The sequence below is a fragment of the Phaethon aethereus genome, assembly GCF_964289735.1.
Source record: "Phaethon aethereus genome assembly, chromosome: 1".
Taxonomy (NCBI): domain Eukaryota; kingdom Metazoa; phylum Chordata; class Aves; order Phaethontiformes; family Phaethontidae; genus Phaethon; species Phaethon aethereus.
The window spans coordinates 14,526,356-14,552,505 of NC_138575.1; the positions used below are offsets into that span (position 1 = coordinate 14,526,356).

At 40.0% G+C, this 26,150-nt stretch overlaps 1 protein-coding gene across 1 annotated transcript in view; it reads right to left on the reverse strand.

Moving 5' to 3' along the window:
• Positions 1 to 26,150, reverse strand: part of RELN (reelin) — a gene marked incomplete at both ends in the record, with an annotated part of 255,345 nt that overhangs the window by 146,428 nt on the left and 82,767 nt on the right. The window contains 4 exons of the mRNA XM_082013997.1: positions 6,615 to 6,666; positions 11,794 to 11,890; positions 20,153 to 20,231; positions 21,382 to 21,414. Of these exons, the coding sequence (XP_081870123.1) occupies positions 6,615 to 6,666; positions 11,794 to 11,890; positions 20,153 to 20,231; positions 21,382 to 21,414 (261 nt within the window). The remainder of the gene's footprint in view (positions 1 to 6,614; positions 6,667 to 11,793; positions 11,891 to 20,152; positions 20,232 to 21,381; positions 21,415 to 26,150) is intronic.

Genomic DNA, 26,150 nt, shown 5'->3' on the forward strand with positions numbered 1-26,150 from the left:
GAACTGCATCCAAATCAATGACCCTTACCCATATGCTTATCAAAAGAAATCAATTGCATATTTTAAATAGTTTTCTCCATTACACTTACAGAGGGCTGTGAAATCAGACAGCATTAAAAATAGACTGTAAATAAACTAAGCCACATGGAAGTTCTTGGTATGTGCATTGCACATGCACCTCACTTCTTAAAAAAATGACAGTATAAATATAAAGTTATCACAGGTAATACAATTACTCTTCAGTTAAGTACAGCTGATGGTCTGATTTAAAAAGCTCAAGAAATTTGAAGTGAAGACAGGGGTGACTACTGGATCAGAAAATAAAGTTGCAAGAGTGGAGAGTGTGTTGAACAAGATTAGAGAAATTACTAGATTTGTTACTGGTTTTAGTGATTGTATGATAAAATTGCCAATGAAATATTTATGCATGTAAAAGCAGAAAGTTTAACATTTAATTTCCTTGTGGGGAAGATAGAAAATAGGGACAAAGGGGGTACCACCGGAAGAAGAGCACCTGAGTAACGTCTCTGCATCCTGAATCAGTGGGGTTTTTTCCTTACCAAAAAGTCCTGAATAGTTGAATACAAAATGATATTTCTTCAATAATATTTCAAACATATTAAAAACAGCAGATACACACATTTATCCTTGCTATAGGGTTCCATTAGAAAGATATTGAGGGAGATTGGTAGGCTGCAGGTAGGTATTGCTTGTGATTGTAGTAAATTAGTTTTATCCATATGGAACCCCGTAGGTTTTATTCCTGTTAAATACTGTAAGATACATCATCAATAAACTTGGTTGTCTGATGGACGCCGAGTACTGCATTCAGCTCTAGGGCCCCCAACATAAGAAGGATCGAGTCCAGAGGAGGGACATGAAGGTGATCAGAGGGCTGGAGCACCTCTCCTATGAGGACAGGCTGAGAGAGTTGGGGTTGTTCAGCCTGGAGAAGAGCAGGCTCCAGGGACACCTTATGGCAGCCTTCCAGTACTTAAAGAGGGCCTAGAAGAAAGTTGGGGACAGACTTTTTAGCAGGGCCTGTTGTGATACAAGAAGGGGTAATGGCTTTAAACTGAAAGAGGGTAAATTTAGATAAGATATAAGGAAGAAATTCTTCACTATGAGGGTGGTGAGACACTGGAACAGGTTTCCCAGATAAGTTGTGGATGCCCCATCCCTGGAAGTGTTCAAGGCCAGGCTGGATGGGGCTTTGAGCAACCTGGTCTACTGGAAGGTGTCCCTGCCCATGGAAGGGGGGTTGGAACTAGATGATCTTCAGTGTCCCTTCCAACCCAAACCATTCTATGGTTCTATGATGCTATCTTTAGACAAAACAAGCTGGAACAATGAAGGGGAAATAACAATAGATGACAAAGAAGTGACTGAAAAATGTGAGAGAAGTTTGAAAAATGTGAAAGAAGCTACCCCAGAAGCAGCAGGAGAAAAAGGCCATTCTGACTCTGCAGGGAAGGTCCAAACGCTTCTGTTTCCAGGCCAACGTGCAGATCATGAGTGACCCATCTTTTGGATAACACCTATTGGGATTTTCCTGAGAGGACAAACAGAGTCCATCTGGCAAAATCACAAAGCACTCTGCCAGATTAATACCCACTCCTAAGACCCTGAAAACCGTGTTTTTAATAAAGATTGATGTGCTAGATACATGTTTTGCTTCACGTCAAGTCTGTTTTCTAGAAATAGCAGGGACTAACCATATGATCCATGCAGCAAAACTACCTAAGGAATTTCCAGTGTCAAGCCTGTTGGTTGTCCAGACACTGAAGATCACCTTTGCTCATGCATCCTGCACCTTCAAGTCTTTCATGTTAACAGAGCATAATGCTCTAAGAGAATGGCACCTTCTTTGCCACCTCAGTAATACTCTCAGTGCCCACTAGAACTTTAGGGACAGGGCTTTATTATTGTATTTATTTCAGGCAGAGTTTTTCTGCATCATACTGAGTTTCTTAGGTTTCATTTGTCACAGTGAACATACACCCCAACATTTTCAAGGATGCCATGGTCTTGTCAGTTTAAACCTGAAGTATAAACACTGTGGCAAGTCCTAGACAACAGGTAGCTGTCATAGACTTTCTGTACATCCTTTTCCTCACACCAGGAATTCTGGCACGATCACCACCAAGCTAACAGAAAGGCCTTTCAGAGGACTGCATCAAGCATAAAACAAAAGAAAGATTACAGTTAACTTTTCTTGATACAGCATGGGCATGGACAGTGATGGATTTCAAACTTATGTCACATTTCTTGATTTCTAAATAAGATTTTACATACTCTTGCAAATTCTTTTTGACATTAGATGTCTCTTAAGTTCACTGTAGATCCTTGTAGGATAATTGAATGATACTTATATGAAAGTAGCAATTCCATCACAGATCCCAACGAATAAGAAAGCAACTCATCCCTGTCCAAATGTGCTGTTCCTGTGTGTCAGACAGCAGTGCGCAGAACTGGTAACAGTGAGCTGCTGGGAGCTGTCATTCATAGGGGTTCGTGCAAATTATATTTTTTCTTTACTACCATATTAAGTGGCACCTTTTGGCATTTCACTTCACATTCTCTTTTGCATGAAACCAAAGGCAATGCTACCATTACCTTATATGGTAATTACCATTACCAATATGACCATAACTCAGATAAAATCAATTAGGGAAAGATGGTTTATGGTTAGAATCAAATTGAAAAAAATGCAAGCCACGTATTTGCCTAGAAAGGTAGTTTTGGGATTGACTGAAAGTAGGGATTAATGATAATCAAAGAAAAATCTGTTAGATTTGGGAACCCAGCTTGTCCGAAAGTTCTTTATCAGTATTTTGTGGAAGGGAAAGTCCACAAAAAAAAAAGTTTTTTCTCCAAATAAAGCAAAAAAACCTTTTGGACCTTTGGCTATTTTTTTGTTTGCAAGACTGATGGCTTGATCTTTAAAAAATGGAGATGAAGTACCAAATGTTTGAAATATTTGAAGATGTATTCCCGCTTGGAAGGTATTTTTTAACTTAAAAGAAAATCCTTCCCCCCAAAATCAATTTTGTTTTAATATAAAGTAGTAGGAGGTTTAGATTTTTTTAGAAAATGAGAGGGAGGGAGAATTGCTAATTGGCTCTAGTAATAACAGAAGATCTTTGCGATAATGGCATAAAAGTTGAAGGGAAAGAAATTTTAAAGCAGGATCCTGCCTTACAAATAGTTTGTGTTTATCCAGTACATGAATGCTGTCAAAGTGAACCTGTCTTCAGAGGGGAGTTCAGGAGTTTTACACAACAAAGCTGAAGAGTGGGAGCTTTCCTTGTCAAGTTATTCCCATTTTCAAATATTTAAAAGCCAAAAGTGATCTAGCAATACTAAGATGTAAGGAGGGAGCTATGGACAAAGTTTTTCAAGGTAACGTAATATTTTCTGTTAACAATTTTAACGTTGTGTCATACACTGCTCCGAGGAGCACCTGCCCTGGGGGCCAGGCTGAGCGTTGGTGGTGACCGCAGTGCCTTCGGCTCCAGCTTGCAGCTCAGAGACATTGCGGGGGAAGGAGGGATGGAAGGAGCCTGCCAATGCTGAACGTCCCATGCAGAGCATGCACAGCCCACACTCACCACAGCCACGGAAGCATACGCTGGAAGAGGACACCCAAGGAGCAGCGCATGAGCAGAACTGCTTGCACACCTCATGCCTTGGCGTCGCTCCCTTAAAGCCTTTCCTCGTCTCTCTATGGGATATCAGGGGTCTCTTTCTTCCTGTGCTTAGCTCAGTTGCTGATCTCTCAGTGCTATGAGTCACCTTCCATCATAGTGGCTTACGTAAATGACAGGTCATGTTCATCCCTGGAGAAGTTCAGGGATGTAGCTCAGGGGAAAAGCCTGAGCCCCGGAGTGAAAAACAGAGAATATTTCAGCTAATGAATCAGACTAACACTGTGTGGCAGCTGAGTCTGGAGGCTTTTGTGCAATAGCCTTCAATCCCAAGCTGTTGAATTAGATGTTCTGGCCTGAGAGCGCCCAAAGGCATGGCTTTAAATATCTCAATTAACAATCCCACTGAACATTAAAGAAACTGCTAGACTTTGTCTTTCACATGTCAGTGTTTGGTCTTGGAGAAATGTAATCATGGATGATTAAGACATCCAAAGTAATTGAAATTTTCTGCACACTTGGGCAGAGAGTCCATGAATGTAAACATCACCCCGACCCTGGATCAAAAGGCAATGCCACCAGCTGTAGGAGTGAATGCTGCATGGCAGACAAGTTGCTCTCACTCAGAAAGGATACTGCCCACTGATGTTGTCCCACTTGCTGAATAGGCCTTGCTAATTACCTTTTCACCCTAACTAAGCCTTCATCCTAAATGCTCCTTTTCAACCCTGTTGCCCTTTAAAGGGCAAGACTACCAAATAGGTGGTACATGAAGGAAACTACACAGAATATCAACTAATGAAAAATTCAGTAGGGTGTTACCCTTCCTGACCACACAGTTTAAAAAGATCTGTGATTTATGGTGAAGTCAGGACCCTTTTTTTTCCTGCATTTCCCAGCCCTCATCTGCTTATATAACTGCAAATACAAAATTCCATCTGATAATTAGTGGTGAGAGAAATCAAAGGGTATGCACTTTAATGTGGCCAAATCCAGGTGACGAATTTAGTATAAAGATATCCCCAAAAGATTACAGCTTAAGCTCTTTTGCGGTTGATAGAAAGTGTTAAACATTCTTTTAAAAAAGGCAATTCCCTTGGATGAATCCCTAAATAGGGTTATGATCAAATCCGACATTTGGGAATAAGCTGGAAACTGGAAAATGCCTAGTTTAGATTTATGATTCGTAAGCCAAGTACTACTGAGCTCAGCAGCAGTCCTCCGGCTCATACTGGTTTTTATCAGTTACAAAACCAATCTGCACTGTATTTCAAACTTAACATAGGCACGTGGGGAAAAGTGATACGTTTTGAACTTCAGACTGAGATTTGATTTACTCAGATGCACACCCACCCCTCTCCTGCTCCATCATACTGGGGAACTTACTGGTTCCTACTGGTACAGGTTAAGGTATTCTCAACATATATTCATGACAATCCTGTCATGTAGGGTATTTCCGACTCCGCCTGTTCTTATCCTTTTTTTTCACTTGACCTTCCCCAGCTGATAGGAACAAAGGCGACTAGTGAAATCTTAAGTCTAATTTTGAAGCTTCTGGGAGCCTGCACCCTCCCGCAGTTCACCTGCAGCAGACACCAGCCACCGAGCTGTGACAGCAAATGTTTACCTACCAACCCGTTCAGGTTATATGGCTGTTAACCACTCTGGCTCACTGTGAGAATAATCCATAGAAATTTTTGTGAATTTTCCTGAAAAGCAAAATGCCTCCATCATCACAAACTTGCAGCATTATAGAATTCACCTGTCCTCGGGCACAGCCAAGGGTGGGAGGGCTTCTGTGGGTGAGCAACACATCCTAGATGACCAAGCGAGTTGCTCCTCTTTCACTGGCTGAATGAAACTGCAGGGTAGCTCCAGGCTAGTTTTTGTTGGAGGTGCCCAATATTCACGCAATAATTCAGTTTAGGTACGGGTACATTTTGCTGGCTTTTTAAAAACGGTAATTCAAAATAAAAGGATAGATACTGATCCTTAGAACAATTAACATTGCAGTCAATTGTAGGGTGACAGGTAATGATGACCTCAAACAGTCAAATTAACAACTTCAGGTAAAAACAAATTTAAATCACATATTTCTGAGCCTTCTAGGATTTTGATTTCCAATCCATTAAAAAAAACCAAGCTGCTTGCCAAGCTACCTGATAGCTCTTGTTTCCAGTTGAGATTTCCAGAGTTTAATCACAGCTCTGCTGAGGTACTTTTTGGAGAATTACTTTTTTAAAGATAAGAATATGATTTGGAAACACATATACAGGGTTCCACAGAGGAAGCAGGCTACATTTCCTGCTCGCTTTTTTATTGAACTGTTTGTATCATAAAAACATTTTTCCTTCGTATTTTGGACACTGAGATATGAGTTAACAAATTGTCTTCCCAATTTACTCTCAGTCCAAGCCACAACCTCTGCCACAATTTATAGCCACAACCACACAGTGAAAATGTGCAATAACTTACCGCAGGTATTCTAAGTAATACAGCATACAATCACACTGTTGATAATATGAACTAAATAGCATTTAGTTTTGGTCTGTCCTACCTATTCTGTTTGTATAGAACAGCGCTACCCAGCCATAACTTGGAATATATCAAGGGTTTAAAATGTTTAAAAAGTTCATTTTTTAGAAACAGTAATCACCCTTCAGAGAATAAGCAAGAGATTGTAATGTTATCCATTAGATTATAAAATTAGTGGAAAAAAAACAAAACCCAAACACGACTATGCCTCCCATCATCAGAGTATCCACTGGAGTTGCTCCTTTCCAAAGCTGAGATTAGGAGCTCTAGATAAGGAGATGAATAGATGTGCTGCAGTTTTTAATAGATTTTTTTAATCCCTCATGTTGAGTGCAGCATTGATCAGAAAGCTAAACCTGAACTTGAGGGTCATTTTCCTTTGTGGCAGTGACTTTTTACACTTTCTCAGGTGAAGGAGTGAGCTAAACTTACCAAGAGAAAATTGAAGGACGGATGCAGTAGTTGTGTTAAGGCCAGTGGTGGTCTACAGGAAGAAAAGCAAACAGCAGAGAGGTTGTGTTAGATCAGCAAAACAATGCATTCATCACTTGTTTTTCTTTGAAAGCATGGAAACTCTCTGGATACCTAGATCTGAAGTGCATAAAACTATTAATTGCCAACCCTTTCAGGTTGAGTGACCATGCACATTTCTGTCATGTCATTTTGATTATTGATATATCATCATATGTCAAAGCTGGATTTTTTTTTCTTTTACTGCATTAATGTCTACAAACTGAGCACATTTATGTGAAACACTGGCACTTGACCAGTGTTTAGAAGATTGAAGAAGGAAACCCTGTAGTCTATGGGGTCTGTGGTCAGCTTAGTATGAATCTGTATATGCAGAACGACTTTCACTTACTTCTCCCAGCACAGAACAAGAACTAAAAATTATTATAAATAAATAATTAAAATAACATTAAGTAAAACTAAAATGATAAAATGAAATATTAAGGGGGAATAATAAAATCTGTCTTCAACAGCAAATCAAACAAAACCTTGGTGATACTGCATAATATACACCATGAAATTTTGTAGTAGCATCTACACACTGTTGACATCCAAACAAGACCTAGAAACAGGCAGAAAACAATGAGCAGCTCACTCTGTATTCAGCACACCACCCTCCTTTGATGCCTTTCTTTCTCCCTTCTTTCACTGCCCCCGTATTTCAGTAGTTCAAAGTAGGATGGTTTTCCTGAAAATACTATAAGATAAAAAGCACTAGAGTGTTGTGAAAGACACCTATGTATTTCCAATTAATTTTGAAAGTTGGACTTAATGGTACTGCTACATAACAAGCAAGGCAGAAGCACTCAGAAGCATTGCTTAAAAACATTGCCTGATCAAGTAATTTTTTCAAAGAGTTGAAAAATCATTGCAAGCGTTTAGTAAGCATAAAGACCAAGTGGAGAGTCACCCCAAAGAGAGGAGACTCAAGGTTTGGTTCATTCACTTTAGAAAAAGACACAACAAAGTTATAATTCATCATTACAAGCAGATTCTAGAGGCTATATTGAGGAAGGAAAAATGTATAAACTGAAGACAATGGCAACATTAGATGAAAAGAGAAAAAGAAAAAAGGCATGACCTGTCCAGACAGTAAATTTAAACTATCATAAAAGAAGTCATCTAATTGGAGGAACAGGGACGAGCAGCTTTCGGCTCAGCTGGGAAACTGCATGGAGGCAGCTCCAAGCAGAGCACCCGGAGGACTTGAATGAACCTTCTGCTTTGCTTGTATGAGTAATGTAAAGGAAATGGAATAGAATGAAAAAAATAGTATGAAAAAAAGTGGTAATCAGCAAAATATAGATAAACATTGGAGCTCATGGACACTAAACTGTCATTTTCTAAAAAAGCCAGCATGCAAGTAAAGATTAGACTCAATGACTTGGAAGATGCTACATCCTTTCAAGCGCCCATTAACTACGGCAGTATTACAAAGGCAATTTTATCAGCATTTTGTAATGATGAACAGTACAATTCCTGCATAATTTCCCTGAGTTGCATGGTGAAAGCAGAGATGCTTCCATCATCAGCTATTCCTGTGCTCTTTAATTATCTACCACGCAGATAAACATGAAAACTGGTGAGAGAGATATCTCTCATGTTTGAAGTCCCTTATTACCCATGCGTTGCTGCATGACACTGAACAAAAGCTAGTCCTAAATGCAGATGTTTTCTGACTGTTATTTGGGACTCTATCGACACAGAACTAATGTTATCTCTCAGTCACCTGTACTGGCTTTTCTGTCTCTGTAGACTTTAAAAAGAATATCGTATCTTTGCAAATGCATGTTCAGTATGTGTATGTATATGTATATGCAAATGTATATGATTAACAAATTCCTACGTGATAGCTCCCTCCACTCCCTCCCATGTAATAACATCAGCTTTTGGGTAGCTGCATGTTAAATCAGCTCAAATAGCTGACATATTAAACTCTTAGTCTTTTTCCTTTGCGAGTTAGTTTTAATCTGGATTACTTTCCTGGTGTGGCTTGCCATGCAGCCCACCAATGCTTGTACAGAAACCGTTTCTATGCCCAGCAGGAGGGGACAGACAATGGTGCATAAGAGGAAAAGGGACTGGACTTCTTCCAGTACCAGTATGCACCAAGTTGAGGTATTCATGAAATTATGCCCTTAAAAATAATGGATGGAGACCTGCATAGATTAGCATGAATTTTTTGTGTGTTTTGTTTCTTTTCTACATACATATTGCACACGGAGAGGAGCTTCTTATAAATGTTAAAGAACGGGACCTGCACTGAAATGCACTGAAGATTAGCTGATAATAAGACTACATGTACTTTAGGAGGGTGCATGGGAATTTATCACAGCTGTTGGTGCTCTGTGAACTAAGACAGATTCAGTGAGACAGATTCCTAAGGCTTCACGATCATCTCAAACAGCAACTTTAAAAACTACCTGAAAATTTGGCACTATCTGTCCATAATGTTTACTTAAAATACAGTTTTCTCTCTTTTTGGAATATTTCTAACAGCTAATTTTAGTCTTTAAACAAATGTAGGGAAGCTGCATTTATGTAACTCCTTTAAAAATACAGTCACGTCCCCATTTAAGTCCATTCTGTCAGGATCGATTCAGTATTAGGTATCACATTTATCATGCCAAATAATAAAGTGCTTTCTGACTTGAGTTATGAGTACCTATTATATTAGTTCACATTCGATTATGTTATGCAAGTTCTGATTTGAAAACGAAACCCTTTATCAGTGTTCAGTGGCCCGTATCACCAAGAAATTAAATGTATCAGTTATCATAGAAGAGGCATTCATGTAGACTTAAAATAGACTAAGTTGTAAGTCATTTCAGTAATGCTTTAGAAAAAAGCGTTAGACATACTAAAAACTTTTTGCAAAGTTTTGCAAAGGACTACCAAGTTCAGACGCTGCAGAGAGGCTGGTAGGGAGCCTTTAGTAGTTATTTTCCTTTGCTTGCAACATCTCTGATGCTATACATCTCTCCAGGATTTTGCCAGTGGTACATTCTCACCAATAGACGTAGACAGTGGGCATTAAAAAACCCTCTGCCTGCAGTAACAGGCAGCTGCTGGGAGTCAGGAGAAGAGAGGGAGGTCAAGGAAGCAAACCAGCAGCTGTCACAGCTGTTGATATAATACATTTTGCAAATTCAACTCTTCTTGACGAAGTACTTTAAAGCAATAATGTGGCACTAGGCGCCGTGAACAGAAACAGAGATTTCAAGAGCCATTTCAAGCAGGGACAGAATAGGATTCAAATAGTAAGGGTGGTAGAATAAAAATGCATCATGATTGGAGAAATGAAACAGGTTTTAGAATTTGTGACAGGAAGAGATATGTTGTGAAATCAATGAAACAGGACTACAAATCAGAAACAGGTGGGTTGTCAGAAAAAAAGGGATTTAAGCCTATGTCCATATTAAAAAATAAAACTAGGTCAGACCTCTGGCACGAACACTGTCCTGTGCTCATCCAAAACAGTAAGCCATTGGCATGTTCTTTCAGAAGGATTTCATTTTTCTGCATAATATTTATAAACACTTTCATTATTAGGCTGCTGTTTATAAGCATGATGATTTTTTCAGCTGACTATTCAATCACACTACTTTGGGATCATAATAAATTTTTCCAAGATCCTGATGACATGATAGTGTTATTTTACCACATGGTCATACGACAAATACAGTCCAACACTGCGTTTTGAAGACAATTCGTGATTATTAAGGATAGTCTAAATTCCGTATCAGCAAGGAGAAAACAGCTAATTAATGACATTTCAAAACCCTCATACGGAGACCCTGGGTTTGCTAAATGTCATAAATTGTTTTTCAAGGGGTGTCACCTATGCTCAATACTGCAACTAAAAAATGAGTTTAAAAATTGGGAAAAATATCCCAGTGGTGTGACTTCATTTTTGCACAGGACATAAAACAATGCATCTCTTCCGAAGGCAGTTAATGAAGCATACTACATTCAAATAGGATTCAAAGTAGCAGAGAGGCAATTTAGCAGCCCTGTCAGGATTCCCTTGCTGGAGCTGGCTGTGAGGGAAATGACTGAAATTCTCTTTTATCTGTAAAACCTCTGAATTAGTTTTTACGTGTTTATAACTTTCAGTCACCACACCAGCAATACCTACATTGCTTTTGTGGAATTCTGGTCTCAGTTAAGGATGTAAAATTAACCCCGTTAAAAGAATTGTCAGTGGATGACATGAAGAGAAGATGCCTGGCCAAAACCACTTCTATTTTATGGCCCTTTTCCACGTACGCTCTTCAAATAGCTCTAATCAGCCTCTCCCTCCACTCAGAAGACTATTGAAAACATGAAAATTAATTTTGAATTACACAGGCTTTGAGCTGGTCTTTTAATTTTCCAGTTCTTCCCCAAACCCCCATCTTATGTATATTGTTGCAGCTAGCTGCCCAGCATCAGCATGTGGGCATTAGTTACGTACCTTTCAATTAATTTTCCACACCCAGATGATCCCAAATTAATGTGAATTGCACCGTGTTGGTTCTTACAGCAATTTTATGACCAGACTACACCCCAACTAAATTAATTCTCTCACCTTCATCATGACTCAATTTGCTACATACGCTTCCATGAGACTGGCAGGTGCTTGCCCCAGGCTACATTTAAGTCTGTAGGATGCATTGTTCACAAGTGACGTTTTACAACCAAATTAACATTTGTCAAGAGCAACAAGAAAAAAAACAGGCCACAGCTAATAAAATAAGAGAAGAAAAATGAACTTTGTCTCTGTTTTGTCAGAAATAAAAAGAGAATGATGCCAGTTTGACAACACAGTTCTATTTCCTTGCCTTTCCACTCCTTGATAGATACTTTAAATAACTTGGGTGCACCCCAGATCAGGAGATTTTTGCTTGCAAACTATTGCAATAGCCTTTGGTTAGCATCTATAGTTTAAAACGCTGGGATTTTCCTGGGGTGCTCTTCCGTGGCGCTACTGCCTTGCTTAAGAGCCCTTCTGCTGACCACCAACCAGACTTGCAGCGCACACCAACATCTCTGCAGCTGAGACAGCCTGGATCCACAGCCTGCAGCCCCCGCCCCGGCAGGGGAGCCAGCCGTCACTTACCAGTTCTCTGGGACCATATGGCTCGCAGAAAGTGGCCGCGTTGCCATGCATTATCACACCGCACTGCTCTCCAACCTCGCAGTTGCTGCATTCAGACCTGCAGGGAGAACACGCCGTGTTCAACATGGAGATCAGAAACCACACGCCTGAGACCGTGTTGAGCTTGCAAACTGTAAAATGAGACCGTTACATCTTGGTGCTCAGACAAATGGGACTGTTTTGTCATCCCGGGGCTGAACGTAAAGGTTGAGCAGCTGTATGCACGATGTACTGGAGCCGCCTCTTGAGAAAGGTCCTTGTGAATAAGTACTTGCTCTCTGCACACTGTGTCCCCTCCAAAAAAGAGTGTCCCCGGTTGTTGACTACAAAACATGACGCCATGGGAAACCATGTTGAAGTCTTACCTACATAACTTACCCCAAAGTCACTCTTCTTCCAAAATCCTTACCGCACATTTGATACACCGTATATAAACCCACCACCGCAGTTACCACACAGAACAGCCCAGGAGAAGGGGGTAGGATCAGTCCCCTCCAGCCCGCAGGGTTATTTGCCCCAAAGGGCAGACTTGAGGCTGCAGACCCGAGACTGCAGACCCTACCCAAAATGGGGCACCAAGAGGCTCCTACAGCCCAGCTGCTGTAACATGGCTCTTGCTGCTGCTTTCTATTCATATTTGTCATATCCCATATTCCTGGTAACAGAGAGTTGCCACTCTGTTCACATTTTAGGGGAAAAAGTATGAAGACATTCCCAGAGCGGCTGGTAAGTGCTGCTGAGCCAACTACTTGCACCTGTCCTGATATTTCTTTATTTAATATGAAGGACTTTGCAGGCAGCCTGGCTGAGGAGCAGAAGGAAAGGGCCTTCTCCTTCACCTTCAAGGATCAGCATATCAGCACGTGTAATGATTTGGCATAATCTTGGCAGAAGATTTTCAAAAAATCTTGGCGATGTTGCCAGGCCCTGATAAACTGCGTCCACCGCTGCTGACCAGCTTTGCCTTCAGGCACCCAAAGCTCGGCTTTAACTGAGCCTACAGGCTCACATTTTCTCCCAGAGCAACGCCATTGCAAGCAAGGGTGAACTCACTCCAAGCCTTCTTATCGATTTTTGTCTGTACTTGGATAACTGATATTTTTAGAGTTTTAAGTAAGTGCAATGGACTCCTGTAAGGGGTGTTTAGGCAGTTTTTCCTTTGGCTTCTCTTACACAGAGTGCCTCAGACCTGGCCACCCTTTCTGATGTATAATGCTGCCAAAATACACATTCCCATATATACAGCCCAGATGTAGTTTAGTAGTTTGCAAAGGTTTGGTTTTCTTCTGTCTTTCCATTCTCCAGCTAATATCTGGACAGCAGATCTTACAGGAAATCAGATGAAAATGAAGAAATCCCAAGGAGACAGGGACTTGCTGTCAATATATATGATAGAGCCTTCAATGATCATAGTTGATTCCTACATAAGTTTCCTTGGGCTTTTTTCACCTCTTTTCCTAATTTATATTGCTTGTTTGTCTTTTCATTAATAAGTGTTCTGTTAAACCTCTGCAAGTCTTTCTGTAAACTGCTTGGAGCAGGATTTTTCTATTCCTGAGTATCTGAAAACCATCAGCCTACCATGGTTCTGGATGGGGCAAATGAAATCTCCAGCTGCATTGCTAGGAAGAGGCTGGTAGCCTCTTGTCAGCAACCCCATGGGGCTGGGGCAGCTTTTCCCTGCAGGGGTCATGCATCCAAACGGTCTGAGCAAGGGAGGATGGACTGCTGCAAACCCAGGTAGTGATTAGAAATAATGTTTAAATGAATTTTTAAAGCATGTGTTTAACTAAGTGGTGCTTGGGACCTCCTGGTCTGCTCCCACAGCAGACTGGGACTCCTCACCACTCCCCTGGCTCCCAGGAGACCTTCCCAGGCCAGTAAAGTGTGGATTTAGTTAAATCCATTTAATTTAGTTAAATTAAAGTGGGGAACTTTTGGCAGAATGGGTTAACTCTGCACAGCATACAATACCCTGCAGGTCTGTGAGTGCTAAGCTGTGCTGAGTGATGGATGTTAGGTTTTCAGATGCATAGATGTGGTGAATAATTGATTGCATTTGTTATTTTAGGTCTCTTCAGTTGGTCCTTGGTGAATTCAGCACAAGACTGGCTTTCTTATGCCCAAGTCCATCACAGAAGTCAAAGATTAATGCCTCTTTCCCACTTGCCAAATTTCTCCCTTATTCTGAGATTTTATTAAAGGTCAGTTTCAGCTCCACTTCCCAAAACAAAGTCAGATGTAAAAAACCCTTGAGGTTTTTTCCTGTATGAGCATGCCAATAAAATCATTCAGCAACTCATATTGATAGCATTTAGCATTTTGGATTTAAGTAGCAAAATTAAATCCTCTAATAAGGTATTGTAGTTCCTATCAACTTCAATGAGTTAGTATTTACTCATAGAAGGCACATTTGGCCAATAATTTTATTTCTCAATATAGGGCAAGAAGAGAGCATGCGAGTGAAGCAAAGTATACTTTAACAGAAAGTACAGAGAGTTCACAGAGTATGTGTTTTGTCAGTATCTGAATTTCACTTGATCCCTAAACTCTGATAGCTGAAGAACACAGGAACAGAAACTAAAAGAATACCTGCAATTCTGTAGAATTCTGGCTCTTTATGAGCATTATTTTAATTATCTGGCCCTACATTTGGGGATTTTACAGGGGAGCACCTGCCTGAACTCCTGATATGTGCAGGAGGGGGCAGATAGGTCAGGAAAACTTTGCTTATGAATGCTATGTTGGGACCACTTACGCCCTCATAAAAGGACAGGATACGTAATCCAAAGGGTATTTTCATTTTGTTGTTCTCATATTTCAATGAATACAAAGTGATTCAGCTGTTCACCTATTCTACTTCTGTAATGTGATCTACAAAATACTGTCTGGAAATCCAGAAACACTGTCCTTCTAAGACGACTGTTTTATCATCACTCATCTTTTCTAGGATGACTCGTCTCATAAGGAATTGGGTGGCTGTTGGTAATCCCGATTCAAATCTTTATGGTCTCTTTGAAATGTATTACCTCTGACAATAAATTTCTCAGTAGCTTGACAGGAATGCATGAAGAGTAAGATAATTGATCTGCTGTTCCTCAGATCATCGTCACTGTATTACGTGCTTAGAAAGGATCAAATTTGCTCCTCTCTTGGTGCAGACAGGAAGGTTAATTTATTTTCCATTTATACAAACAGGAGACTATTAATTGCCCTGGCTGGGCGCAGCTTTTCACATTATCTTTCTCACCTGCCTAGTCTAAAATCTTAGCAGGTTAAAATCACTTCAGCTTTCCCTTCACAGCTGGTACTCGCTGCCACTGTTGACATGTGTCATATTCATCTAGATGTCTTCTCTGCAGACCTGCCATCGCTCTCATCTCTGCCTTAGAGAGTCCCACTTCTCTCTGCTATTGTTCTTCACTTTGCTGAAGGGGAAACATCTGCTGTTTCCTCATCCCAATTTGTCATCTCGTTTCCCCCTACAATAGCTGAGTTTGTGGACATTATATTGACTGATGTCTTTTGTGATGTCTGGACTATAAAGAAGATAAACATCTCAAGCTGCCAAGAGATTTAAAACCATAAATCTCTCTGAAGTTTAATCCCGCAGTTTTAGTGCAATTTGGAAACCACTTTAGGACTTCTCTCTCTTGTCACAAAGCTTTCCTCCACCTCTTTGCCACTGGAAATACCACTGTACCTCTTCATTCCTCATATGCCATGAAGAAGTGATGGAACCTGTTTATTACTGATTGATTTTACATGCTCAGCTTTTCTTCATGTCATCTTTGAAGAGTATGTCTTCTGTAAGCGATTGCTCTTTGGAGTGCTGATAGGCTTTGAGATGAAACATGGCAATCAAATTGGGAAGGAGATTTTAGCCAGCAACAAGCTTCTGTACAGAGTCTTTCTTTTTTAAATATACTGGATCCCCTGTTGTCTACAGCCCTACTGTTAAAACCAAGTATTTTATACAGAAACATACCTTAATGCCAGCATTTCTTCTTTACTAATTTATTTTGTCTCAACATTAAATCATTTATCATAAGATTAAACACAATATTTTTTCTAGATTTCTTGTTTGGCCTGCCTCAGTTCTTATATAGCACCTTTTTATACTCTCCTCTGCAATTTCATGAGGTCACATGAAGGGAAGGTGGTCATAGAATCAGGTGCTCAATGACCAGGACACTCTTCCAGATACCACCCATACTGGACCGTTTCTCATCCAGCCATTCCTTGGCTTTTCCCTGGCCAGTACAACATGGTGCAGATTTCTTTTCCTTACAGGGAGAATCAATTACTTCCATGGTTCCTGAGATTTCTGAACTGACACACTGCTGCCAGTTTTCAGCAAGTCTCATGGACCACTAGTCACCTGTACTATTTGACTTTTCATCGAAAAATGCACTAAACATTACTGTCTAATTAGTTCTGCAAGAACTGCTTAACATGGCCATTGGTGCTGTGTTTACTACGGAATGGGGGTCGCTTAGCTACCTTAACTTCCACAGCTAATATGTGTTAGACATAAGATTCATCGGGCATTTATGAATGTGTGAAGTGTATTTGTTTCACAAGCCAAAGAGATGTTTGTAAAATTGGTGGCAAACGAGACCCGAGAAATGAGAAATCTTTGTTTAAGTAAGCAGGTTTTTGCCCGTGGTGGGGGAATTTGGAAATAATTATAATATTCTGAAACGATTGCACGCTGGAAGAAAAGAATATAAAAGTTAGCTGGACACACCACACAAGAAAATCCCCATGGTGGTTGAGTCCCATGAAAATGAGAGAGATGAGAGATGCTCTGCTTCCCGCATTTCCAGCACAGAAATCTTCCATGCTTCCTTCTCCTTATGTGTCCTCTCCTGCTGCCTCATCCTCTCCTCATCCTTTCCCACTTTAGCAGTTTCTTCTGTTTTCTTTCAGTCACCAAACTGTGGCTTAGTTCAGAAACCCATTCCCAGATGCTGTGATTTTTCTGTTTACAAAGAGCCCCATCCCGACCTTCCCTTCCTCCTCCCCTTGCAGCTCCAGAAACACTCACAGCCGCTCTTTCCCGGCTCCAAAGAAACAGATGGCTGCTGGGTCGGATGTGCCTTCTAATGCATTCGAAAGAGCAGAAATCAATAAAAAACAGGCAGTCACTCTCAAAATCATACAGTGCCCTTGTGCAAAATACTTACTTGATGTGAGGCCTCTCCCCGTGAGGGAGTGACACACCAGCTCTGCTGGGACTCGTAAAATTAGACACACAGAGAAGCTGTAAAATGCTTTGCTTGTGCACTTGGACTGTCCGTCTCTGCCAGAGCTGCACATGCCAGAAAGGGGACCAGGAGGAGTGGGACAATGTTAATCGTATCCAAGGCAGTGTTATGTAGGATTTGGGAAGAAAAGACGATAGGAAAATACAAACAGTTCTCTTTTTGTCTTTACACAAATAATGGCTTCAGAAGTTGCTGGAGTGGCTTAGTGAGACAGGTCCCTGGTGACAGGGCACCGCTGGAGTACCGGTGCGCACAAGGCAGCTGCTACCGCGCGCTCGGAGCACGGCAGGCTGGGGACAGGGAAGGGCTGGAGATACTGCTCTAGCAGTTACTGCCATTGTTTGCGGTAAAGATGGGATTTTAGCAGCTGCCAGGGGAAAGAAATGCAATTTTAGGGTGGATGGCGTAAACTGTTAATAAGCCCTGATTTAACTCCCACCAGGCAGTCAAATGAGAATGAGCTTTCTGCTGCCAAGCGGGTCTTCACTGGAGGCAGAGCTGCTGCAGAAATCCTTTACGCAGAAAAGCTCATGACACCTCATTAGTTTTCTTTCATTTGTACTCCACTTCTATTTAGCACTGCTGAAGATGCTGGCTTTCGGGTGTTGTTAGAGGAAAATCAAAGGATCTGTCTTGGGATAGTGGTGAGTTTTGGGACACTCCCAGCACACACCTCTGTGCACCGACCCACCGACCAAGGTGCGTCACGGTTCTTCCAGGGGGACCAAATCCAAATCCCAGGGGCAAAACAAGCAGGAGACCGGGGGCTCTTTTAGTCTGAAATTTTTCTGTTGAGACTTCTATAAGGCAAGGATGAATTTAAAGACAAGAGAGCAATGGATAAATAAATTACAGAGGCTCCCAACAGACAGGTCCTCTGTGAGTTATGAGACATGTGCAGGGAAATAATGCCTCCTCTCATTTCTTTCCACTCAAGTCCATTTAACACACTGCTGCTAAAGCTATCTACCCCGGCAGCTATTCTGTAACCCGTTAAGAGCCCTTGATCTATTCATTCCTATAAAGAAAGAGGGTTTTTTATATTCTAGTATTCCAGGTCCTTAATGCATCTGCCCAGAAAAACATTTAAAGAGATCATACAAAAGGAACAAAAGGAGGAAGAATAGTAGGCACATATTAAAAGTATTACAGTAAGTATGTGCAAAAGAAAAATATCCATACAATTTCATAAACCACAATCTTGTTACATAAGGTGGTGAAACTGTGAAAGACCTGCACAGATGGAAAACTGTGACAGGCCTTAATAAAAAGGAAAATGAAGTCAGATTTCACAGAACATATGTATTCCTAACTAACAAATGCAGGTAACTGATAAAACGCCCATCAAGAATCTATCTAAATGAGATAAACTAACTCAGTAGAATATTTCTGTGTCTTGTATGAATTAAATCAATGAATATAGTTACATTTATGAAATAGGATTGGAAGGAATAGAAAAATCAGTAACAATCTCACATTAAAAAAGGGGACTCCAATCTTCAAAACTTCATATTAAGACCAATAGATGGGTTTATCTGGGTATAGTATGACCAGCAGAAATATTCACTATACAGAATAGAATCGGCTTTGTACTATGAGCGACCTATAACTTCCTCTCTTGTGACATACATACATATACCATATGAAATGGTACTCTATCATTGTGATCACTGTGGCGGTAAAGTTATTAATATTTAAGATTGAGAGGTCTGGCTAAGAGTCATCTTTGCTAAAAAAACATTCCTTTTGACTAAAAGCTAATAGTCTGCAATTGTTTCCAACTCCCCGCTTCTGAGTGAAGATAATATCGGGTGTCCCACTCCTATAGGCTCTGCAAACAGCCATCTCTCCATATTGTCATGTTATTTACTGTTGGAGTCCTTAGAACTGTGGCAGTGGCTTAAGGCATCCATCCCTGGCAGGGATGGATACCTGGCTTTATTAACAGTGAAATGATTGTTTTTCCTCACCTCTTTCCTTGTTTTCTTAAATGGTGTAGGTGTTGGGTGTCCACGATCGCTTGGCAGAGAAGTGGGGAGCAGAGGGGGAGATGCTGTCCGAGTGCTCTTTCACTAAATTGTACTTGCCTTATTATGCACATAGAGTCCTGAGATTCTCCAACAGCATATCACGGAATCACAGAATCATTACGGTTGGAAAAGACTTTTAAGACCATCAAGTCCAGCCATCAACCCAACACCACCAAGCCCACTAAACCATATCCTGAAGTGCCAGGTCTACATGTTTTTTGAACACTCCCGGTGATGGTGACATCTACTGAGCTTCTACTAAACATCCACTGCTTAAAGACTGCTAACAACCTGGGCTTGCTGTTTCAGATGTGGACTGTGATAATATGAAACATCCTACTCAGGAATCCCATTGGACAAAAAAAGCCTAGGAATTGAGAGTTGCTGTATAGAGCTGGCAAGGGAAGAGTTTTCCTTCCTATAGAATACAAAAGTTTTGAAAAAGTTTGCTTTCCACAAAAAAATAAAAAAATCAACCTTAAACATTTTCAGCAGCTGAAAATTAGATGGAGGTATTTAATTCCAGTTAACTTTTTTTTTTTAATGATTTGGTAACATTTTATTTCAATTTAGAAGGACTTTTTACTATAGTTGACTTAACCAGAAATATGTACTACATGAACATGAACTAAAAAAAAATTTGAAAAAACAAATTATTGAGTTGTTGAAATTCATCACCTTTTCCATGAAGTGATGATGATTTCAAGAAATAAAAATCTTCATACAAAAACATACACTGAGATCAGCTCCTTTATTCTATTTTTAGATTAATTAAAAATTTAAAGTCAATGAGAATTTGTCTCTCACTTCAATGGGCTTAGAATTTCTCAGTCACTCATTAATCAATTAATTAATAAACAAATATATTTAGGTCCCAATGGAGCAAAGACACACATAAGCCTACAGAAATGTCAGCTGAAGTATTTAGGACTTAATATGAAACAAAGACTTCACTACAGTAAACAAAATGTTTTAACTTGTTCAAATGCCTATAAAGGAAAGCAGAAGTCTGAAACTCACCACATGGTAGGATTCAATTCTTGCTGATGGTAGGAGTCGAAGTCATCTCGTAGGATAATGCTGTCACTGTGCATCTCAGCTACAAAGAAAAGAAAGCACTATATGAAAAAAATCCAGTGTAATCATCCAGTGCTTTTGAAGTGTTGCCTTACCACGAGTTAATGCATTGTAAAATGAGGAAATCGTCTTTTTAAAGTATACTAGTTAGAAAAGCAGGGTTTTCTCAGTTACAGGTTTTTTTGCTTACTCTGGATCATAGCACCACGTAAAATTACGAAGTCTCCCAACCTATCACCAAAGTGCAATGACTACGGAAAGATGCAGCCATCAGGTACATACTACATGTTTTAAGAAGTTTTGTTCCAAATTGTTGGTTGTTCTGAATGTTGAGAAAAAAAATCCCTCTGAATCCAGATTTTGGAAACACTGGCAGGAGGAAGGATGAGATGTCCTAGTGAGTGTACTACCCTTCTGATAGTCAGGGGGTTCGCTCTGACAACTCATAAGCAAAAATCCATGAGCTCATTGGAATTTCTCTGCTGCTATCAAAGGAGCTGGCAGTAAGGTCAACTCATGTAAGGAATATAAACTGGGAGTTATGCAAATGTTTTTAAGCATCGGTCTGCAAAACTCTGGACTCCATCTTTCTCCTTAGATTTGTGGTATGATGAGAAAAAAACCCCAAACCTCCAAACTTTGGCGGCTGTATTTGTATTAACCAGACCTTTCCCTGCAAATACCTCCATTAAATGAATGAAGTAACTGTCACCTGCCGTTCAAACCGAGCACGGACGCCAGAATCTGCCCCGGGCTGTTGTAACAGAGGGGCAGGCGGGTGCGGGCTGCAGCTCTGCCGCGTGCTCCGTGCCCGGCCTGGGGGCGGGAGCAGCGGCGCCCGGCTCCGGGGCGCGCCTCGGCGGCGCCCGGCGCCGAAACCTTCCTGCCGGTGCCCCGGCACCGCTGCGACGCTGCTGTCCCACGCTGGGGTCGCTAGGAAGAAAAGCTCTGCGGCGTGATGTACTCAAGGGCTCGAAGGCAATAAATAAACAGCGATAAAAATCACAATGAAAAAACCAACTGATCGGAATTAGACATAATTCAATTCATTTTATGAGAGTCTCATTTTTATTTGAATTCCCCAGGGGTAGTTTCATATGACCTTACAGATTGTTTATTATAATGAAGTTAGTGATTCTGAGTTTTAGTAATAAGAATGACAAATCACCTACCTAGGTGAGGATGTAAGGGAGCTTCTGTTGGAGCTGTGGAGAACAAAGACACACAATGCATGAATATCTTCCATGATCGGGGCTTAATTGCAGCATTAAAAATTGATTCAGCATAAAATAAATTGTACAGTACATGTTTTATTAAGTCAACTATCCTGACATTTAAATTATGAAAAATGTGATACGCAGTAAAAGTTATAAAAATGTGATAAGAAAGAAAAAATAAATATTCTTTAATTAAAAGAAGCATCAATAATAAACAAAAGACAGAAATGGTTGTACTGCAAGGCAAGAAAGATCACTTCTAGTCTAGGATTATGGGATATTATTAGAAATAATTTGGATTAAGATTCAGTAGTTCAATGATTGACTACTAAGAAAGTAGAAATCAGGCTGAAGAAAAGAAATAGCCTAGAGGAAGCGAAAATACCACACTTTGACCCTTTATACTGCACCAGACAACAATTTACCAGGTATAAGTAGAAGAAAAAGTCCCAACAAAAAAAATATTTCTAGGGCAACAAGTAAGGGATTGACTCAGCAAATTACTGAATCAAACACTTAGTTTAGAGCACATTTTTACATGCATTGCTGAATCAATTCATCAGTAAGCCTGTGTCTTCTGAGAAACAATAGGCTGCCGTAAAGACACACTATGCATGGGGGCGTGTGCGTGACATAACAAAACTTTATTAAGCAGTCTTCTCCTAACACTTTGCAACAGGAGTTTTGGTGTAAAATTACACAAATAGAAACAGGATGTATCTGAAAGGGCACAGCTACATAAACAATATAGGGGAGACTAGAAGGTGGCTACACAGTGTGTTAGATACTCCATGGTAGCTACTACATCGATAGCCTTGCCTGATCTTCAATCCAAAGTAAGTTACGCCTCTTTCGCAGAGACAGAGAGGGTGCATATGAGCAAGCTCCCGGGGAGCAGCTACCTTGTTTGCCTCAGTACCTCATCCATTCAGCTGTATTTCTAGCTGTATTTTGTACTTTGGTTAACAGAACACCAGAAAAAGAGAAGTTTTGAAGCCAGGATTCTTTCGATGATTCTGTGTTTCTTGTTGGGCACTGACCTAAATTGTGCCAGTACTCCTGATTTCTTCAGCATATTTGCAAAAAATTACTGAAGTACTGCAATTTCTGTCATAACATCTGACAAATTAAAAATAGATTAAAAGTAAACATAAAAATGAATGCAGCAATCTGTGTAGAGCCCTCACACATAGTCATTTGAATAGAAAGTCCAACACAAAACTCAAGAATTTTGTTTTTCTCTTCCTGTTTTCTCCTTAAACTTTGGGTTTGCATTGGGGCGCGACATTCTGTAATGAAACTGCAACATTTCATGGGGAAATTGGTGATTAAGATGACTGAGCAAGAAACAACTGAAGTATCTGCAGACCAGAAAATGATGGCAAGCAGTCTGGATTTAGCCTAGACAGAAACCTTTGATTTAACTGATTTACAACTTGGGAGACCGACAGATTTTACTCCATCCAGTAACCTTATATATATATAGACAACGCTGAAAATGACCACAGAACCACTGAAAGCTTTACTGCAGTGAAGAGCAAAGGCATTCCTAAGAGTCTGATGCTAAATAGAAATTGCAGACATGCAGAATTATGAAATCTTTTTTTCTTTATGTGGCTAAATTTCTCCATTTTTTTATACAAGAAACTTATCCATGTCACCTTGTCTTCCCCAGCAGAAATGACAATAATGACTCTAGCAATGGCCAAGACGTCTCATCATGACGGTACAAAATCTGGAGCAATACAGCTCCAATAGCACATCAAGTTTGGCACTGCCTCTAGAATAATGCTGGGCTGCACTGTTGAGTACTACACAGGGAAAGACTGCATTTGTCCCTGGCAGTCCCCGGCATCGTTTTTCTCCATGGAGGCATGTATAAATTTCTCTAAAAACTTTTAAAAGCTCTTTGCACAGAAGAAATGGATTAACCTGGATTAACTCAATTGTTTCCCAGATCGAGCAATGCAAGCTGTCCTGGATTTTACCTGTAGGAAAAGTAGTACATTATGGCATGGGATTTGAAATACTCCTGATGTAAGAGGTTAAGCTTAAAATAGGACCTCTGTCTTTGATGGTCTGCATCACCCCTTTTCATTAACTCCAGATCATCACTAAGGGATGATCCACTGCAAGGGCAGATGTGGCTGAGAGCCACTCCGCTAGTGCTCATCTGTGAGGAGGATGGACGTGTCAGGCCACATCATGGGCAAGTTCATTAGCTGGACAAGCAAATTTCATTAGCCTTTGAGACTAACTCAATCGAAAGAGACCTTCCTCTCCAACGAGAGCAGTTGGAGAAAATGAAAGACTAGATTGTCATTCAGCCCAGGTCATCACTTGGCATCACTCTTTGGAAGAGGCTCTCTGTGGAAGGCAGTCCGTCCCAGGATACACACAATCACTAATGGAACTTTCTAAAGTTATTATGTAAAATTTCAGCATTCAGCCATAAGGCACAGGTATAGCACAAACTTGGAACCTTTAAATTTTCAAACTCCTTTTGACTTCAGCACTGTTTTTTATATAAATTGCTGTTTGCGTGATTGAAGAATACAAAATTGGGATCTGAGAATTTTTCCTAAAACAGCTCGTCAGTTGTATGCATAGTGTATTGCAAACCAAAACTGCTTGCCAATGGACCATAATGAGGGAAATGGTGCAGATACATACCAGTGCTACTCATCACTCATTCAAAAAACTAAAACTGGACTTAAGCAAACACTTAATATTGGACAAAAGGTTGTTCTTACAATGAAGACTTTATGTTGAGGAGGGGTTATGTTTCCCAAATCTCTACAGGATCTGAGAAGCCCAAGCATTTTTGCCTCAAGTATTCCTTCATATAACTTGTAATTCAAACTCCATTAAATGAGTAATAAACCTAGACTTTAATCTCCCTGTTAATAATTTCTATGTTACATTTTATATTTAATTGCGAAACAGCACTGTGTTGATCTTTAAGTTTTGTAGTTAAGGTCCCCAAATAATAGAAATTTAGAACATCACATAAGAACAGCTGCAGTAGTTTTAAAATATTTTCAGATCTGCCTCTTTTATCAATTTAGAGAACTACTTATTTTAAAACAATATGGATTTTACAGTAGGTCATACGGTGTGGCTGAAGTCAAATGGAGTTTCCTTGCATAACATCACAAAGCTAAAAAAATTATGTTTTTTTTAACTCTGCATAAACTATATGCAGAGTACCTATATAAGGCAAATATATAAAACATTTACAATTTAAAAAAATTATACAATACTTCAGACTGAGAGGGGGGAAAAGAGGCCATCTTAGTTCATATTTTAAACCATGATTCACTTTCTTAGATGTTCCTTGGGCACTTGGGTTGATGGTTTTAAATTTCAAATCAGTATTTGTGTGGCTTCAAAATGCATCTTAGCTTGACTGAGAATGTAATTTCTTTTTAAAAAATTAAAGTAAATGAATTTATTATTTGATTTTTAACTAGCATCCTGGGTATATACAGAGCTTTACAAGAGATTAATTGTACTAAGAAAGAATGGAAACGGAGCTCAACAGAGTTCCTAATCTAAAAGGCATGAACAAATACAATATGAGAAAATGTAAGGAAATGTAGGATGCTTGCCTTGTAAGACAAGGCAATCCTTTTGGTAAGGAAAAGCGCAGAAGAAAGTACACAATACAAAGTGATTCAGGGAGAGAAAGGCCACAGTCAAACTGCAAGCGTGAGAAACTTGAGGAAAGTAATGGGCAATTCAGAAGTCAATGGGGTCATTGTGGGGCTCTGTGTCAATGGGATGAGGGAGAATGAAGGCATCTTTTGGAGTAAATGGTTAAAATTTTCTGTGGATGAAGTAAGGCTACTGAAAGGTTAAACCAATAGAAAAATATGCCTTGTTTTGATTAAACTGGAAGGGAGGGAAATAAGAGACAAGTGGGAAGGGAATGTCATCTTCAGCTAGAGGAGTTGGAATATGTGGAGGGAAACAAGATTTGGTGATGGTCCTGATGTCAGTGGAAAAACAAGAATCAAAATCATTAAACATGGTACTGGCTAACTCTTAAGCCAAACCAGTCTCCATTCAGAAAAAAGAACTAACATAATGCAAATTAAACACATATTCCAGCAACATCAGTTTGTACTATTTACCTATTTACACCCATATTCCGTAGATCTGTGGGGTCAAGTGTGTGTACGGGCATAGGTAGGGAATACAGCATGTGAAAACATTCCTAAAACTCACTGGAAAATAAATAGACTTTTTCCTTTTTTCCTAGAACCCTGGACTTTTTTTTTAAAATATAAAGGAAAAGTGAATTACAGAAGCACAAATGCTCAAATGCTCCCAGACAAACACTGTGCTCAGAGTTCAAGGGCCAGCAGCCATTAGCTGTTGCTCATCAATCCATCACAAATGAGATGTGGAAAGAGGTATATTCTATTTTGCAGATTATGAAAAGGTCTAATCTCCTTGTCATTAGCAGCCAGATGAAGATGAAAAAGAAAATTAATGCTTTTATTTAGACTCCTGCCAATACTTTCTCTCTACTAGTAAACAAAATTGCTATTGAAGGATAGAGGCTGAACATCGCCCTAGAGAGAGTCAGTGTGTTGCCCAAGGGCTGAATTATTCTTGCTGACACATAAGCCAAGGAACAATACGTCAGCTCTGAACTCTAGTTCTGTAAAATACTGCTCTGGTCAAGCCTGGGATCCTGTAACCTGTTTTGCATTTGT